Below are 13824 nucleotides of genomic sequence, written 5' to 3'. Positions count from 1 at the left end.
ATATATTATACAACAATTGCACAGTTTATTTCGAATATGAATTACAAGGAAACAATATATATATATATATATATATATATATATATATATATATCTATATATCTCACAATATAAACAATTGCAAAACTAAATTAATGAATCACAAAACACTAACTTGGTTAGGAAGATAGAGGCTTGCAGTAGCAATCTCCTAAGACAGAAATACGCCCCTACACCAGTGCAGTAGTTCGTATGGACGTCTATCTTGCAGGATACAACTATCTAATCCAAGTTCTTGCACTCGAACTTGGATTCTTGGCGAATTGGTTGTGTGGTTCTCTGTGAAAAAAAATGGAGGAATGAATATGGAAAAACTTGATATAGGTTTCTGATTTTTATTGCCATATATATAATGGCATAATTCGAACTTATCCAACCGTTTTGGCTTATCAGTTTTTTGTAAAAAGAAAACCGAATGCAACTGTTCAATAAAAACTGAACGTAACTGTTCAATCGGAAAAAACTGAATCCAAAAAATCAAAAACGTAACTTGTGTTTTTCGTCCATCCGAGCCCAAGAGCCCCAAGGCCCAAGGCCCATCTTTGACATTTAATATATACACCCAAACTCTCCAATTCTAAGGCCCAAGGTCCATGGCTTTGGCCTAAATCAATTCAAACTATAAGTGAGTGAAATCACTTATAAAGACTTAGAGTGTAAAGGGTTTGGGCGATGTGGGACTCCAAGTCCCACATAAAACACAGTTCCAACAGGGAAGAACATATCATTCGAGTCCTTGGCATACGCAATGCATTCATTACTTAGGGGACTGGTTTTAGGGAAATGAAACCGGTCCCGTACCAGTTTTGTGGAGATCTTGTGTTCGGTCTGATACCGAAACCTTTGAAAATCCAAATATCGGGCCGGTCCAGGTTCGGTTTCGGCATTCGTTTACAAATGGCACGAATTTTTCAATTTAGGGGGGCTAAAATGATACTCCATGTTAGTTTCAGGGGCAAATGAATAATTAGGACTTTCTTCTTTATTTCATTTCTGCCCTCTTTCAACCCTGCGCGCCTTTGAAGTAAGCGGATAAAGTCTTCTCTCTCTCCGTAACCGGTAGAGTGGAGCGGAAGCGGCCACACTGATAGAAGCAAGATATGTTGGCAAATCCTGACAGTGGCAGACTCCACTGCCCTAATCCCTCCCAATTCCTGAACCCAAACAGGCCTAAATGTTTCCTCTTTCCAAACTGCCCTCGTTCCCCAAACTTCCCCAGCAAGTCCAAGTTCTGCAACTTGTCCCTGCTTCTGCCCAGGCAGACCGGCAAGAAGGGTCTTGCCATCAGAGCTTTGTCCGAGCCCCGCGGTGTTTCGACGAGCGGTGGTCCTCAGGGATACCCTCAGCCGTACTCTGTCAAAATCCCTGTTGGTGATAGACATGTGAGTCGAGTTTTCACAAAATTTGGTTGCTTCATATTTGAAAAGAATGTATCTTGCATGCTTATTAGCCGCCCCTGTTCCTTGTTCTTTCGTGTTTTTCGTATCTTTTCGTGCATTGGATAATTGGGATTATCCTGATCAGTTTCTTCTTCTTTTTATATGCATATTTAGAGAGATTTTGGATAGGATTTGTATCAAGTGTGTTGAATAAGTACTACCAAATTGCGTGAAATTGGTGTTAAAACTAAATGAAATTGTGTTTCTGAATCTTTTGTAGAAACTCCATCGAAAACCCATTTTCAGAGTAACACTGGTGTTCGAACTTGAAAGTGAAACAAACTTAAAGTGGAGGTCTTGCTGATTATTTTATCATGTGTTCCACTTATTTGCGCCTGGCATATGAATAACTTTGTGGATAACTAATTTCTGCAAATTGCATTTGAATTGGATACTTCCGTGACTGCCACAAATTATTTATAGAATCATGGTATATGGAACACCCCTTAGGACTGAAAAGTGTACAAAAATATTGGTTTTACAGAACATGTTTATCAGTTCAGTAATATTGTATTGTAGCAACTTGTTTGAGAGGAAAAAGATATACTGAATTAAGCTTGATTGTTTTATCATGTAATATTTATTTGGAATCTTTACAGATTTTGGTTGAGACAGGTCATATTGGGAGACAAGCCAGTGCTTCTGTTACAGTGACAGATGGAGAAACCGTAAGTTATTTGTGCCTGAAAGCAAATCATTCCTTTTTTAGTCTTGTACCTTTTTTTGCAGTAGTCAGCGGGCAAGTTTTTCAGCCTGTCGTATATGATCTGTATAACTGTTATATTATTTGAGGCAGTTTACATGTTCTTTTTATACAATACTGATATTCTAAACTATCATCTAGAATTTCCAGCTTTAAGTGAACTTATGCCATTTCATGATTTTTACCTATATTTCCAATTTTTGTAAATCTGGAATATTGATGTTTCTACTAATATGAGTATTTTCATCCTTGGCTAACACATACTTGTCATCTAAAGATGGAAAGCTCGAAGGTTTTGCATTGTGTTATGCAGTAAAAGTATATTTTTGGTGTGTTGCTTTTGATAATAATCTTTAATTCCTGCTTTTATTTTATAGCTGAATTTAGGTATTCTTCCTCTGAAGAATTAGCAGATTTATGTTTCTTGTTGTAGATTATTTACACATCTGTTTGTCTGGCCGACACTCCAAGTGAGCCTTCGGACTTCTTCCCTCTTTCGGTACATTATCAGGAGCGCTTTTCAGCAGCAGGTCGAACTAGGTTTGTCTTGGACTTTTTTCCTGTATTGTTGGTTAGACTCTTACTTATTGCTTGTCTAGTAATACTTTGTATTTGACATTGTTTTAGTGGAGGCTTCTTCAAACGAGAAGGAAGGGCGAAAGATCATGAGGTACTTGCCACCAGCTTTGAGTATTAACTATTAAGAACCCCCGCCTGACAGCTTGAGCTGTCTTATTTAATCAAGACATGCAGGTCGAAATGGTTATTTATTTCATGCGATTGCTATTGCATTGCTTTATAGGTCTGGCGTGTTTATCTGTTCTTCCTTAGAAAGCATGCAACAGTTTGCCTTCTTAAGTTGTACGTGTACATCTAGGTCCCAGGAATGAAAGGAACAATATTTAAAGTCGAAGGTTGAATGCTTACTGTTTCTTCGTATAAAAAGAATTCTTTAATTCCTATTTAGAGGTCTGTGCTATTTTATTAGCCACCAAAAATTCAGATATGCCTCTTTAGCTCCTCTTATCATCATAAGGGTGGAAGGTGTGGTTGTGGGTTCACGTTGTACATGTCATCTCAGATTTAAGAGCAGAAACTGTAGCATGGAATTATTGATCTGAACTTTCTAAGTTTTTCCTCTCTATTGAGTTCCCATATTGGGAGGATAGTCTCACTAAAAAATAAAACTCCCATGTAAATGCACTGTTATGTATGCATCGTACAAAAGTCAACATTCTCCTTTTTTTATATTTTAATAAATATTTGTTTTAGCTTTATTTGAGAGGTCTGGTTCTGTACTTTTTTAGATTTTGGATACCTTATCCACACTTTGTAATTGCTTCTGTTTCTAATAAAAGTGTGTTTCATCTAAAGGAAAATAAAAATAAAATTATTTTAACTTTTCATTCTGTGCAGGTTCTCATTTGTAGATTGATTGATAGGCCTTTGCGTCCAACTATGTTGAACGGCTTCTACCATGAAACTCAGATACTTTCTTGGGTACATTCCATATGTGTTTTTAGATTTGTTAATTGCTTCATTTAAGCAAATAAAGAAATAAGGTGCTATTATATTGCTTGGTTTATATTTCCTCTTGCTAACGGCTCCTTTGTCAACATACCCCTTCAGGTTCTGAGTTATGATGGTTTGCACTCTCCTGATTCTTTGGCAGTCACAGCAGCTGGAATAGCAGTGTAAGTCTGGCTGTTCCCAGCTCTCTGGACCCCTTACGACACACATCTTACAATTTAGTTCACCTTTCTTACAAAAGAAAATGACACTTTATTAGGCCTAATTATTCAACTTCCACAGGGCTCTTTCTGAAGTTCCAAACTCAAAAACTGTAGCAGGAGTGCGAATTGGTCTTGTTGGTGACAAATTTATCGTGAATCCAACAACAAAGGAGATGGAAGACTCTGAGTTGGACTTGTTGGTCGCTGGCACAGATAATGCAATATTGATGATAGAGGTAAGTTACTGAAAAGTTAAATGTAATGTTCGACAATTCCGAACCCTCGTCAACTTAAGTCTTCAGAAATGGATTACAGTTGTAAATTCAATTATGCAGACCATACCGAATTCATATGGCAGATTTATTACTCTTAAAAAAGTTTGTAGGCACATTTTCTGGGATTTAATAAATTAATACTTTTAGAAGGTATCAAAAATTCTTTTCTCAGCCTCTGTAATTTTCCTTAGATGTAGTGGAAAGAATGTCTATTGCAGGACATGGAAATAAACAACATTTTATTTATCTGTTCATTTATATGCTATTGCAATTGAATAAAATATATTTTAGTAATTTGCATCTCAAATTACACAATGTAGGAACTAGTATTTAGAAAGGGTACTATGATATTCAATACAGGTTTAGCAGCGAATAAAATTGCACTTGCTATTTGTTCTGTCAACTGGACCACTAGAGTAGAACTATAGAAGTATCTGGTGAAAGCGATGAAGAAATCACCATGATTGATCTGCAAAGAAGCTCTAACAAGTTACAAGAGAGAAGCTTGAGAGAGAAGTCTACACTTCCCTTTCGAAGAGAGAGAACTTATTTTTTCTTTACTTGAACTGGATTAATTCCCGCTATATATATACATCAACTAATGCAGCTCATCAACAACTAAACACTATTAATTAACCTTAATACAACTGAATGATTTAATTGTCTAACTTAATCATAGCTGAGTTGGCACTTGATGGGTTCTTGACTGAGAGACTAATCTGGTACAATAGAGCCTATACTAACATCTGAACTGTCTAGACTCTAAACCACATCTTTAGTCGTTATATGTGTGTGTGTGTGTGTATCACTTCAAGTAGATTTTTGCTTACTTTTGGGCTTTTAAATTCATTTTTCATCTGCGTTACTTTATGTAAACATTATACATTTGACATGAAAGACTATAAATAACACTTTCGTTTCTCCAGTGGTGGATATAGTAATTCCATGAGAGTTTTCTATGTTCATTGTCCTTATGCTGACTCACACTCATTGGTGTAACATCTTATTTGCAGGGCTATTGTGATTTTCTCACAGAGGAAAAGTTGCTGCAAGCAGTAGAAGTTGGGCAGGTTGTTACTTCTTTTGAGTATGTAGTCTACGTGCTTGCACGAGTTATATTATTTGCCTTAGGTTAAAAAAAAAAAAAAAGATTATGCTACGTTCCAATTATCTTGGCCTTACCAAGGCTAAACCCTAGAATTTCTGGTTAGGCCAGTAGTGAACTTGTGCCCTGTATGTTATGTACTGTATTGAAGTTATAATTACTTTCTCTATTAGAACATGACTTTTTTTTTCAAACTATATGTACTAAGTCTCGCTGCTGGGAGATCTGCAACTCTATTTGGTTGGTCAAAGAGTTTTGTTTAGTTATTTCTTTGATTGTTTATTAGAATAATCCCACAACAGACACATATCCATATTAGATTTATAAACTTTGTTTATACACCAATGTCAGGATGCCATACAAGCAATTTGCAATGAGGTAGAAGCTTTGGTTAAGAAGTGTGGAAAGCCAAAAATGCTTGATGCAATCAAATTACCTCCCCCTGAGCTATATAATCATGTTGAGGTATGCTTTCTATCTGTTGTTCTGCAACAGAAAGATATCACCTTTTGAATTAGAATGATCCCCCCCCCCCCTCTCTCTCTCTCTCTCTCTTACTCTCACTTTCACTCTCTCTCTCTCTCTCTCACACACACACACAAACTCAGAAGTAAGTTTAATAATAAAATTGTTGATTACTTCTTTACGTGAAATTCCTAGTTCCAGTATAATTGTGGAGTACTTAGTTTTCCATAAGAAAAGTGTTATTCCTTTTGTTATTTTGGTGACCAAGGTTTTACTTTTTTATACGTGCCAAACATTAAGTGCTCACGCATTATAGTTTACCATGTGCAGGAAATTGCCAGTGATGAGTTGATAAGAGCTCTGCAGATTAAGGACAAGATTCCTAGAAGGAAGGCTCTCTTGTCTTTGGAAGGAGAAGTTTTAACTATACTTACAGAAAAGGGATATGTTAGTAAGGATGCAGCTCTCGTAGGCAGTGAAACAATACCAGATATATTTGAAGATGAAGAGGAGGATGAGGAAGTGGTTGTGGATGGTGAAGTAGATGAAGGTGATGTTCATATAAAGCCTAGTTCACGAAAGTCAACCCCCTTGGTATGGAACAATTCTTTCTATTCTGTATTCAAGTGTTTTGTGGTTGTGTGAATGATGACATTATCTTTTATTGTTAATGCATATATAATTATATATATGTAATTATGTATGTACGTGTATGTATTTATCCAATGTCTATTAATATTTAAGAAAGATGGAACCATCCTATTCTTATTTGTTTTCTTAACTAAAAATCTTGGTTTGTTGATTGGTCTGGAATGGTGTTGATATAAGTTTTGGATATTTCAATTGACAGTTGTCTTATTCTTCGTCCGTCTCCGTGTTTTTTGAACACTTAATTGTGAGTGCAATTGTTAATAAAGTTATGTTTTTTTGTTTTCTAGTTCTTTTCTGAGGTAGATGTGAAGCTGGTATTCAAAGAAGTTACATCCAAATTTTTACGAAGACGCATTGTGGAGGTATGAGCATTTTCTTTTAGTTCAATAACCTTTACTTAACTATATTTGAGGTAGATGTGAGGGTGTTGCTTACTTTTAAATATTTAAAGCATCAAACCAATAGAAACCTTAGATTTTTGTCATCTGGCTGTTACAAGTTGCTATTCACATTCATGCCTTAGATTTTTCTTTTCTTTTCTTTTTTTTTTGGTTGTTACAGGGTGGAAGAAGAAGTGATGGACGTACCCCATATGAGATACGTCCAATCAACTCAAAATGTGGACTGCTTCCAAGGGCACATGGAAGTGCTCTTTTCACACGTGGGGAAACCCAGGTTTTGAATTTTATTATTCAGCATGAATTGATGACTTACCTGGTTGTGTTTTGTGTACTGTAACTACTCTTTTGGGTTGTTCTATTGTGATTAATATGTGTAGGTAGAACTTAAATACCGTTTAGATGGTTACCTTTTGTTCATGTATGGTCGCCTTTGCGACATGTGTGTTTGTGTTTTAAGGATTTCAGCATGATTTGTTTCTTTCAAGTACTTAGTTTTATGCATGGAGCTATCCCAATAGTAGAAGCCAGTTACCTCTTATATGATTTTAATAGTATGAATAGTTTGTCAATTAATGTGAATTGCGCTCTTGAAATAGGGTTATGTCCGGCTATCCCAGTTGTCCAAGCTAGTCACCTCTTATATTATGTTAATGAGATCAGTATACTAGTGATGGAGCCAAAGAGTATCATTGACTTCTTTAATCACACCCCCATATTAGTTTAAATCCTCTCATTCGACTCTCATTTGTACTAACTGAGCCTGTTGCTAGCCTCTTAATGCACAGTTTTTATACATAAATTTTTTAGGTTGTCACATCACATTGCCAGTCTTATCTTTGTTTAGTTTAATCTCATATCTTGCCAGAAAATGATTTTCTCAGGCAATCATTTAACAAATGTTATTGATTCAGTTATGTGGATATCTCAAGGCTGTTAATGTTTTTAGTTTAGTTTCATTAACCATTTCTTTTCATTTTTTCTATTGTAGTCATTGGCTGTTGTTACACTCGGGGATAAACAGATGGCACAGAGGGTAGACAACCTAGTAGATGTTGACGAATGGAAGAGATTCTATCTCCAGGTCTCTCTATATATCTCTTAATTCAAGTAACTTTGCTATGTGGTTAACATTTTTTGGCAATGTAGTAGCTCTGGCACACTGCACCCATGTAGTTTCCTACAGCTATAAATATGTAAATCTGTTTGTGATGTGATATTCTGCCCTTCTCTTCTGATCTTAAGTAGATTTGTCTTTTTCTGATTTCATCTGTTTCCTTTAATCATTTAACTTATGATTGTCATTTATGATCATTTTCTTTTGTGTTAATTTGGAAGTTGTTGTCATAATTGCCAACAGGGTCATAATTAGAGTTACAGAGAAACAAGTTGTTTGATTTCATAACAAATTTCTCTGTTTGTAATTACCACCGTTCATTGATGTTTGAATTCCGCTAAATTATGCTTCAATTATTACAATTGCCATTTCTAAATGTGTTTGCATTTCTTTATGTTATAAGCAGTGGGAACCTGGCTAATAATGTATTGATTTTTCAGTACACATTTCCCCCTTCATGTGTTGGGGAAGTTGGACGGAATGGAGCCCCTAGTAGAAGAGAAATTGGCCATGGAATGCTTGCTGAGAGAGCTCTTGAACCAATTTTGCCTTCCGAAGATGATTTTCCTTACACTATACGTGTTGAGAGTACAATTACTGAAAGCAATGGCTCTTCAAGGTTGACCTTCAAGTGAATAATTTATTTTATTATCAAATATATTTCAAACATTTATAACATGGTCGATATTCTTATGAATGGTTTTGCACGTATTAATCCAACTGATACCACTAAGATGTACCTCTTAACACCATTCTTCTGCGGAATACAGTATGGCATCTGTTTGTGGGGGCTGCTTAGCTTTACAGGATGCTGGTGTTCCAATCAAGTCCTCTATAGTTGGGATAGCAATGGGTATGGTTCTGGAAACTGAGGAATTTGGGGGAAATGGTGCTCCACTAATTCTGTCTGACATAACTGGATCTGAAGATGCATCCGGGGATATGGATTTCAAGGTCTTATGTTCTAGAATTTATTTAGTTCACTATCCTAGTGTTTTTGTTGGTTTTTCCATGATTTTGATCATCTGTTGTCAAAGTGGTCTGCAAAGATCATGATTTTATGGCATAATATTGTATTGAATAATTCAGTGGTTGCAGGTTGCCGGAAATGAAGATGGTGTAACTGCATTTCAGATGGACATAAAGGTCAGCCATCACATATATGTTGATATTTTCTTCAAGATGAATTTCATTCTTCTCTGTTCGGCTAAGATTAACTGCTGTGTTTTAGGATGTATGGTTGTTACTTCTAGGTTATAAACCACTTACCACACCAAATGTCAGGGATTGTGTAAACAGTATGCGTATGTGTGATGTTTCTGTTGTTCGGGTTTTCTGTGCATTATAATAAGTAATGACCTGAAGAACTTCTATCTTAGGTGAGCGGGATTACATTACCAGTTATGAGAGAGGCACTCCTACAGGCAAAGGATGGCCGTAAGCATATTATTGGTAAGGTTTACTAATTTCCTCTCTCATAAAGGTATATGCACTGATTTACAAGAGTTCCGAATAAGTCTAGGGAAACAGTTAAAGTAATTACAAAGTTAACTATCGTAACTATGTATAGGCTAATTATAACCTAATTACAGCTGTACATGCTAACAGTTTGTTGAAAATTTTATTTGCTTCTGACGAAAATGCTACCATGTAAAACTTCTACTAGGTAAAAATGCTTCATCCAGAACCCACTCTCAGACATGCCCCAATACAACCAGTGAAGTATCTATAGTTCAATTGATTAACACTTTGATCTTCCTTTAGACAGCTGCATGGGTACACATGTTGATCATCCTAACTTATAGGATTAGAGCTAGTGGGTCAGTTTATATGATTGTGTGTTACACTTTTGTGGGTTCTAAACAAATGCCAAAGATGGTCAGTATAATTTTCTGGATTCTAGAGATACCGTATCTTGTTATCTCATATTTTATTCTGTCAGTGGGAGTAGAAGTTAATGTTATTTTGGGTAAAAATTCAGCGGAAATGTTGAAGTGCTCATCTCCTCCTTCAAGATCGCTTTCTAAGTACGCACCACTGATTCACATAATGAAGGTTTGTTGATTACCAGAACAATATTGCTAAGCAAGTTATAAAAGTGATGTCTGAAGTATGTAATCTGCTTCTTTCTTACGACCTGATATTGTAATAGGTCAACCCGGAGAAAGTAAACTTAATCATTGGTAGTGGTGGGAAGAAGGTGAAGAGTATTATAGAAGAGTCTGGAGTAGACACAATTGACACACAAGAAGACGGGATAGTAAGAGCGGACAATTATCCAATCTGACCATATATTTCCCTTAAAAGTTTCACTGTAAATATTAAATATTACTTTTGTTCTGGGTATTGCAGGTGAGAATTACCAGCAGGGATTTGTCTAGCATAGAAAAGGCTAAAGCTATTATTACTAACTTGACAATGGTTCCGTCAGTTGGTGATATCTTCAGGTAGCTGTTTCTTATGTAGAAAATATATGATCATTCACAAAAGATGCTGTTATTGCCCTTATAGTTCAAAGTTTTAAATATCATAGCTTTTGCATTTTTTTTTTTTTATAAAATTTAAAAGCATCATAACTTCGTTCTGCATTATCAGTTTTACATACAGTTTATACAGTTGGAGAACATTCCTTGACCTCTTTCAAATATGTTGTCAAGAACCATGATGTTTATAAAGTTATGTAAAATGCACGTGGAATGAAAGTAATGGTACTGTTAATTTGTTAAATTCTGAGGAAATGTAGTAGTTATTAATTATATTTAATACTACAACAAATATAAGGTGTTCGTGACATCTTTTTTTCCAAAATGTAGTCAGACTGCTTGCAGAAATAGAGTGATCTCATTTTGAAAGAAAATAATTTATGGAACTAATTCTTAATAATCTTATGGACTAAGGACCGGGATATATTACTGCCCTTGATTTTGTATCTTTTTCTGTTTTATTTATTTTCTGAGGCATAGTGAAAGAGTACATCAATATATTAGCTGAAAATTGGCCAAAGTCCCTACACTATAGGAACACCGGGCACTCTGTTGATTACTACCTGAAATTGTAGGCTATCTGAATTCGTGTCTGCTACTACCAGAACGTAGTTTCTGTTAAGTGCGGTATGGAAGCTCGTAACTGATGCATGTTGTCATTCATTAGTGTATCTGGAAACAGGATGTCACTTTGATATACCTTGTGCTTGGTTAATAGTGGATTAGATTAGTAACTAACTGTTTGACTTTCTGGCTTTGATTTTTCAGGAACTGCGAGATCAAATCAATAGTTCCATATGGAGTATTTGTGGAAATAGCACCTGGGCGTGAGGTATAATGCAGTGCATTCTTAGTACATAATTATATAGTTCTTTTACCTCTGTAGGCCGTATAAACCTAGTGATATATAGATAGATATAGGCCTCAACTTATAAACAAATGGGGTTGAAATAGTACATCAACAGACATCTCACTTCTTAATCTTTTACAGGGACTTTGCCATATTAGCGAGTTGAGTTCAGAGTGGCTGGCAAAGGCAGAAGACGTAAGCACATAATTTTTATCTATATTACTATATATGTGTGTGGGTGCGTGTTATGATCATGGAGATAAAACCTTTCTTGTTTATTTTTTAACAGGCTGTTAAAGTTGGAGAGTATATTGATGTTAAACTTATTGAGGTACGTTTGCCATTTCTGATATCTTTAAAAATAAAAACCTAACATGAACTGTTCGGTGGTAAGTGATTAATTTAGTGTGACATTATAAATCTTTGTCTCAGTGGAACAATAACCTTTTCTAGCAGCCAAATACACAAGAAAAATGTAGAGTCTCCTTATCCTAGACCGTGAAGAACATGTCTTTTCTAGTAAGATTAGCAAATTCCATTATAGTCTATGGTCCTGCAAACGTTGGTTTCGTTAAGGGAAGTTTGAATCCGGTCTTAACCCTTGCATCAAGTTGCTATTTCATGACTTGAGCCTGTGTACTTGTGTTTTATATCCTGAAACTTTTACCGTTGCATTCAACAATGATCTTGCTAATACTCCATCATTCCACTGTAAGGTTTGTTTCCATTTCACGCCCTTAAACAAAGTGAGGAATCCTCGCACATTGAAGACATGTTGACAAGGATACTCATTAGACTTGGTTGAAATTTTTTGTGCCAAAGCATACGACTGCCAGATTTTGATGGCAACAACTCTAGTCATTCATGTGAGAATTTGTAGTACAACCGTCTCCCGGCATAAAAATCTTGGAAACATTCCGAATGTCGTAATTGCAGCAAACATTGCATCATTGGTTTTAAGAAAGCTCTTTTATAAATAGATTACTGACATGAATGCATAGTTACAGACCAGATGCGTTGTTTTTCTTGTTAGGTAATCAGTCAAGTTTATGTAAATTTTTTGTAGTTTGTTTATGTATAGCTCTGCCATAACCGTGACAGTGCCTTCTTTTTTCATTCCTTGCTATCTGTTGACCAAGTTTGCTTTTACTGGGCCAACTATGAAGAACTGCAATCAGATAATTTGGCCTTATAATGCAGGTAAATGAGAAGGGGCAACTTCGCCTTAGCCGCAAAGCTTTACTTCCAGATACAGATGCAGAGAAAGCCAGTTCAAAGCAGCCTACGGGTGACTCCAATGATGTAGCTTCCCAAGAAACATCTGACAAGGGTTCAACAAAGAAAATTATTAGCACTCCAAAGAGGGACGTAGCTGAAGAGCTCCCACAAAAGAAGTTCATTCGGAGATTAGTCAGTGCTGCCAAAGACGGACCAAATATCAACAAAGATAAAGCAAAGAAGAGCAGTAAAGTAGTCGGTAGCGTCTCCAGCAAGGACGAAAATACTTTAGTGAATGGAGAGGCTAACATTGGATAGTATGGATATTTTCTTCTTGACCAACTCACGAGGATTATTTATTGCTTCCTGTTTGTCATGTTGAAAAACGATGGTGCAGTGTCTCCAGCTGAGGAAGAAATGGTATGAGTCACCTGCTAAGACATTCTTTAAATGTCATATATGGATGCATGTACATATAGAGTTCATACGATCTACGTGAAGTTAACTAGATTTTGAGCATGATAGTACGCCGTAATTGTATTACATAATCATTCACTAATTGGAAATGATGGAATCTGCTTTCGACAGGAAGTGATTTATTAGCATGTTCCACCAAAAGGCTCGCCTCGCGTGCATTGACGTGAATGTGTCGCATTTAAGCATTTAACTGAGGAACCGGATTAAATGTAACAACATCATGTGTTCTTTGAGAAAGCTGGGAACTCTTATGAGCTGGGAAAAGTTGCTGAAGCAATGATTTTTACTTGCTCAAGATTCCGAGAGCTCCATTTGGTGTGGGGTAAGCTTCCTTGCTAGGTGCTTTAGAGTTTCCTTTGCAGTAGAGGAGGATGCCATGGTGCATTTTTTGTTCAGATTTCGACACGGTAGTTTTGTTTCTGTCTTCTGTTTATTGCTGCACCACAATATTTTTAATACTATGCTGTAAACGATCATGGTTGAGCTCCATCGCAACTTTTTTTGTAAGTTTTTCTTCTGGGTTCAAAAGCCTCATGGCATAAGTATTTCTCCATGTTTGTCAAATTATAAACATCGAATTTAATCAAAGTAGAACACCATCCTGCTCTAGCTTTGGACTGATGCTCTTAAAGTTTGAGTTGTTAAATAGTCTTGTATTCGGGAGGGGTTGTTTTCGGGTAGCTGTAACCGGACAGCATTGTCTGGTTTGTACACAACCAGGTTCAGAACCCGGTCGTGTCGAATTCCCAACCCGCAGTCACGACCGCTGCACCATTACTAATCGAAGCAGTGCAGTCGGTAAGTTTTTAAGGGTAGCAATACGGCCTTGCGGCTTTCCTTGGGTCGCCGCCGGGGATTTTCAGGTAAGTTT

The 13824-nt window shown here is 36.3% G+C and overlaps 1 protein-coding gene across 2 annotated transcripts; it reads left to right on the top strand.

The window, feature by feature from the left end:
- The first annotated feature begins 1052 nt into the window (after positions 1-1052).
- On the top strand, positions 1053-13562 carry LOC103944365 (polyribonucleotide nucleotidyltransferase 1, chloroplastic). 2 transcript variants are annotated; one of them, XM_009354798.2, is made up of 25 exons: positions 1053-1421; positions 2078-2146; positions 2615-2721; positions 2809-2851; positions 3598-3681; positions 3811-3875; positions 3994-4150; positions 5203-5259; positions 5646-5759; positions 6090-6353; positions 6698-6772; positions 6972-7085; positions 7800-7892; positions 8366-8544; positions 8696-8879; positions 9024-9071; positions 9305-9377; positions 9907-9980; positions 10078-10185; positions 10278-10372; positions 11177-11240; positions 11400-11453; positions 11548-11589; positions 12459-12896; positions 13065-13562. In XM_009354798.2, exons 1-24 carry the CDS (start codon positions 1140-1142, stop codon positions 12792-12794), a joined length of 2781 nt encoding a protein of 926 aa, XP_009353073.1. In that variant the 5' UTR covers positions 1053-1139; the 3' UTR covers positions 12795-12896; positions 13065-13562. The 2 variants fall into 2 exon arrangements, with proteins under 2 accessions (XP_009353073.1, XP_048432442.1); XM_048576485.1 differs by having other exon boundaries at positions 1309-1421; positions 2094-2146.
- The last annotated feature ends 262 nt before the right edge of the window (positions 13563-13824 follow it).

Source organism: the organism of the source record quoted next, unplaced genomic scaffold, assembly GCF_019419815.1.
Source record: "Pyrus x bretschneideri cultivar Hongxiangsu unplaced genomic scaffold, Pyrus_bretschneideri_v1 Contig9, whole genome shotgun sequence".
Taxonomy (NCBI): Eukaryota; Viridiplantae; Streptophyta; class Magnoliopsida; order Rosales; family Rosaceae; genus Pyrus; species Pyrus x bretschneideri.
The sequence above is the reverse complement of the archived record's forward strand: the minus strand, read 5'-3'. Positions and strand labels throughout refer to the sequence as shown.

What these genes read in the sequence shown, in the direction of transcription:
- LOC103944365 (XM_009354798.2), top strand. Translation starts at nt 1,140, where the DNA reads ATGTTGGCAAATCCTGACAGTGGCAGACTCCACTGCCCTAATCCCTCC. An exon ending in CACTGATTCACATAATGAAG is followed by an intron (nt 9,981 to 10,077) that starts GTTTGTTGATTA and finishes ATATTGTAATAG; the next exon opens with GTCAACCCGGAGAAAGTAAA. An exon ending in TCAGTTGGTGATATCTTCAG is followed by an intron (nt 10,373 to 11,176) that starts GTAGCTGTTTCT and finishes TTGATTTTTCAG; the next exon opens with GAACTGCGAGATCAAATCAA.